This window comes from Aureococcus anophagefferens (assembly GCF_000186865.1).
Source record: "Aureococcus anophagefferens unplaced genomic scaffold AURANscaffold_4, whole genome shotgun sequence".
NCBI lineage: Eukaryota > Pelagophyceae > Pelagomonadales > Pelagomonadaceae > Aureococcus > Aureococcus anophagefferens.
Window position 1 is genome coordinate 2,652,621 of NW_008705564.1, and position 4,216 is coordinate 2,656,836.

A 4,216-nucleotide genomic window follows, 5' to 3' on the forward strand; every position below is an offset into this window, starting at 1 on the left:
TCGCGGAAGCTCGGCCAGCCGTGGTCCGCGCTCTCGCGCACGAACGCGTCCCAGGACCGGCCCCGGGGCGCGACGAAGAGCGGCTTCCCCGTGACGCTGTCGTAGAAGGTCTCGTCGCGCGCGCCCGCGGCGAGGAACGCGGTCTCGGCCCAGCAGCCCTTGCGCTCCGCGCCGTGGCGGTTGAACGAGCAGATCCGGTCGGCGACGGCGCCGTCGACGCCCCAGCGCAGCGGCGTCTGGACCGGCGCCGCCGTCGTGCCGTGGGCCTTCTCGGCCATGATGCTCGCCATGCCGATGACCGGGTACGCGCCCGTCGGCGCCCGCGTCGGTTCTTGCGGCGTCGTCTTCTTCAGCTTCGCCTTCTCCGCGCTCAGCGCGGCCAGGAACGCCATCGGTTCCCGGAGCACTCGACGGGCTGCCTCCCACCCCGCACTCGTTGATCACTCGTTGGCCGCGCTGCGCCGGGCTGCTGTATGCGCGGCACCATCCCGGCGCCTTCGGCCTCGCCGGCGCAGTGCTCATCTAGTGCTCGAGCCTCCTCGCTTGTGCTCGCGCGCGGCGCCTTTGCTTTGTGCGAGCAGGCACCCAGGTGCTCTCGCCCCACACGATGAGCGGCTTCGGCGGCAAGACGCCCGGCGACGGCTCGAGCTGGCTCGTCAAGGTGCCGAAGCAGCTCGCCGACGGCTGGCTCTCCGCCACGGTCGGCGCGGACCTCGGCGCGGTCGACGACGACGGCGCCGGCGGTCTCCGCCTCCGGGTCCCCAGCGGCATGCCCAAGGCCTACGAGCTGTCGCGCGCCGAGGGCGCCGAGTGCCGCGCCTTCGCGCGCGTCGCGCCGCCTCCCGTGAAGCGCGCCAAGGTCGACGTCGGCGGCGTGTCCGTGACGCGCGAGGCCAAGCCGTCCGACGACCCGGGCCCGCCGCCGACGGGCGACGTCGTGGGCCGGCCCGAGTGCACCTTCGCGCTGAAGCCCCAGCAGGGCAAGGGCTACCGCAAGGTCTGCCGCAGGGCAGCAAAAGAGAGCGAAATTCCCAACTTCAAAGGCTCCTTTCTCGGTCGTTTTCCACTCGTTTCGGCTGATTTTTGGACGAGCGATCATCTCTCGGAGCGGTCTCGAAGCGTGGGCGCTTTTTCCGGAACGCGCGCGCGCGGAACACTCACGTTGAAGCGACGTTGAATCACCCTTGTGCTACCGCAAGGTCTGCCGCGCGCGCATGGTCGAGAGCTACTCGTCGACGCGGACGACGCGCATCATCGAGGCCGACGACGCGCCCCGCGCGGACAAGGCGCCCGTCGTCGCCTTCCGCCGCGAGGCGACGGAGGCGGAGGCCGGCGCGGCGCCGGCGCCCAAGGCGCGGCGGAAGATGGACGCGGCGTCGCTCCGGTCGCGGCTCTTCGCGGTCTTCGGCCGGCCGCGCGACGTGCCCTACCTCACGCTCAAGGACGTCAACGGCGAGCTCGGCGACGACGCCCAGCCCGAGCCCCACCTCAAGGAGGCCCTCGCCGAGCTCGCGGTCCAGGTCCGCGTCTCCGGCAAGATCCACTACGACCTCAAGCCCGAGTACAAGGACCACACCTAGGGGTTACTAGAGTCGCTTTGCGCGGGCCGCTTCCGCTGCTCGCGGCGCCGCGCGTCGGCCACCTCCGCGAGCGTGTCCATGAGGCTCCGGTCGACCTCCTCCCGGAGGCCGGACCGGCACGCGCCGACGAGCTGGAGCAGCGGGCTCGGGCCCGCGTGGGCCGCCGGCGCGGCCGCCGGCGGCGCGGCCGCCGGCGCGGGCGTCGGCGGCGGCGCGGGCGGCGCCTCCGCCGGCCAGGGTGTCCGCTCGGACGCGACGGCCTCGGCCGCGGACCGCGCGGCGATGAGCCGGAGCTGCGCCATCTCCGCGTCGATGTCCGCGAGCTCCTCGGGGCTCGTCGGGCCGACGGCGAAGGTACTCGGCGGCCGGGCGCCGGGGTCGGCGCCACCCGGCCGGCCGCTCCGCGGCGCGTCGGGCCGCGGGAGCAGGCGCATGCGCTCGCGGGCCGGCGGCGGCGGCGGCGGCGGGTCGCCCGTCGCGGCGCGCTTCGCGGGATGCGCCGGCCGCTCGTCGTCGTCGTCGTCGTCGTCGGCGAGCGCGTCCCAGCGGCTGTAGTCGATGCCAGCGCTCGTGCTCGCAGGCGCCTTCATCGTCGCGGGGCTCTCATTGATGTTCCCATTCAACATCTCACGTTGCCGCAGACGATGGCTGCCCCTCCGCGCCCTCCTCCGCGGCTGTTCGTGCTGTTCTGCCTCGTCCCGTTCGCCTCGGCCGACGAAAAGACGTGCCCGCACAACTACTGCCCCAAAGCGCCGAGCTGCAGCCCGAGGAGGTGCTGCGGCGATCCGAACGCCGGTCCCGTGCTCGGCGGCATCGACCTCGTCGACCTCAAGCGCTGCGTCGACCGCGCGGGCGCGCCGTCGTCGCCGGACTGCGCGCCGACGGTCGGGTCCGTGAACGCCACCTACGGGGGCTACACCTTCGCCTTCCGGAACGCGTCGAACCGCGACGCGTTCGACGCGGACCCGCGACCCTTTCTGCCCGCGACCGGCGGCTTCTGCAGCTTCTCGCTCACGGGCTTCGATGCGAACGGCGCGGGCTTCTGGTGCGCCTGCGCGGGCCACGAGGACGGCTACGCCTACGTCGACGGCGCGGCGCACTTCTTCCTCTTCGGCGGCGCGAAGGCGTCGTTCCTGAGGGACGGCGCGGGGAACATGACGGCGAACTGGCGCGCGCTCCTCGCGGAGAACGGCGCGGCCGAGGGCGCCTGCTTCAACACGGCGCGGCTCACGTCCGGCGCCGGCGACGACGACGACCCCTGCGCCATGCGGAGCTGCCTCGCCTACCTCGACTGCCACGACTGCCCCGCGTCGTAACCTCGCGGCCGCCGCGGGACGCCGCGGCGTCGCTTCGAGGACCTCCTGGGGGCCGTCGCTTAGGGGACCCTCGGGGGCCGCGTCGAGGCCCCGGGCGGCGCCTACTCGAGCTGGCAGACGACGTCGTAGGTCCACTTGACGCTCTCCGTCTCGATGACGAGCTTCGCCTCGTAGCTGGGCGCGAAGGCCGTCGGCTGGAACTTGATGACGAACTCCTGGGGCTCGCCCGAGCGCCGGTTGAGCGTGCCGCTCGTCGGCTCGACGGTGATCGCGTCGGAGCCGCCGGCCGCGAAGCCCGCGACGAAGTCGTCGTAGGTCGAGAACTCGTTTTTGATTGTGAGGGTGGTGCCGCCGCGGCCGTTGAGCGTCGCCTTGCACGCGAGCACGCCCATGGCGTCGCCCGCGACGAGCTCGTCGGCGACGAACGTGTCGCGGTTGCCCGCGATGATGTCCATGTCCGCGGGCTTCTTGTCGAACTGGGCCAGATACGAACCGTGGTTGATGGCCTGGTACTCCTTGCCCTGGAGGTCCGCGAGCTGCTTCATCTGGCCGTCCTTCTGGATCCGCAGCTCCTGCTGGTTCCGCCAGTTCTCGAGCTGCTGGCGCTTCTGCTGCATGACGTCCTCGCCGTACTCGTTGTAGGCGACCATGCCCTTCTTCTTGAGCTCCTCGGCGTAGCCCGTCGACGTGCCCCACGCGTTCTTCGCGTTCAACTTGCTCTCGGAGCCGCCGACCATGTTCTTCCGCCGCACCTCGACGGCCTGGTTCATGTCGTACTCCTCCATGGCGTTCTTCCCGTCGCCGATGACGCCGACCTGGCCGTCGCCGCCGTCGAAGCCCTCGGCGTCGATGAAGCCGTCGTAGTTCAGCGGCACGCCGTTCGCGTCGGCCTCGCCGACGTTCGTGTGCGCGCGCGGGTCGCTCGGCAGGTTGTCGTAGTTCTTGTCGCCGTACTCGTTGTAGCCGTCCTCCTCCCAGTACTTCTTCTTCTTGTCCGCGTCCTCGACCTCGCTCAGGTAGCTCACCTACGCACGTTCGCGGCCTCGGGTGTTCGGGGCGCCGCGGCGGCGGCGCGCGCGGCGCGGGCGGGTGTTGTCAGTGCGGCGCACCTTGAGCGACGTCGGGGGGCGCACGGGCGCCGCCGTGCGGGCCACGAGGCCCGTGGCGAGGGGCACGGAAGCAAGGAGAATTTGCAGGCGCATTGCTCAAGTCGCTTGTTGACCAAGTTATTGAAGGAGATGCGCGCTCGAGGCCTGGTAGGGAGGCCGCGGAGACACCAGAGCGAGCTTGTTGAGCCCATGTTGCAGTGTGGCGCGCGCG

General features: G+C 71.7%; 2 protein-coding genes across 2 annotated transcripts in view; both read right to left on the bottom strand.

Moving 5' to 3' along the window:
• The window catches only part of AURANDRAFT_71087 (hypothetical protein), a gene marked incomplete at both ends in the record, with an annotated part of 9,838 nt that extends 9,446 nt beyond the window's left edge, over positions 1 to 392 (bottom strand). Inside the window, one exon of the mRNA XM_009036246.1 lies at positions 46 to 392. Within this exon, the coding sequence (XP_009034494.1) occupies positions 46 to 392 (347 nt within the window). The remainder of the gene's footprint in view (positions 1 to 45) is intronic.
• Positions 393 to 1,571: 1,179 nt separating this feature from the next.
• On the bottom strand, positions 1,572 to 4,111 carry AURANDRAFT_71088 (expressed protein; the record flags this gene model as incomplete). The annotated part of the gene is made up of 4 exons (XM_009036245.1): positions 1,572 to 2,164; positions 2,500 to 2,631; positions 3,016 to 3,921; positions 4,006 to 4,111. Coding segments are annotated over 4 exons (1,722 nt in total), but the record flags the coding sequence as incomplete, so codon positions are not given.
• Positions 4,112 to 4,216: the final 105 nt, after the last annotated feature.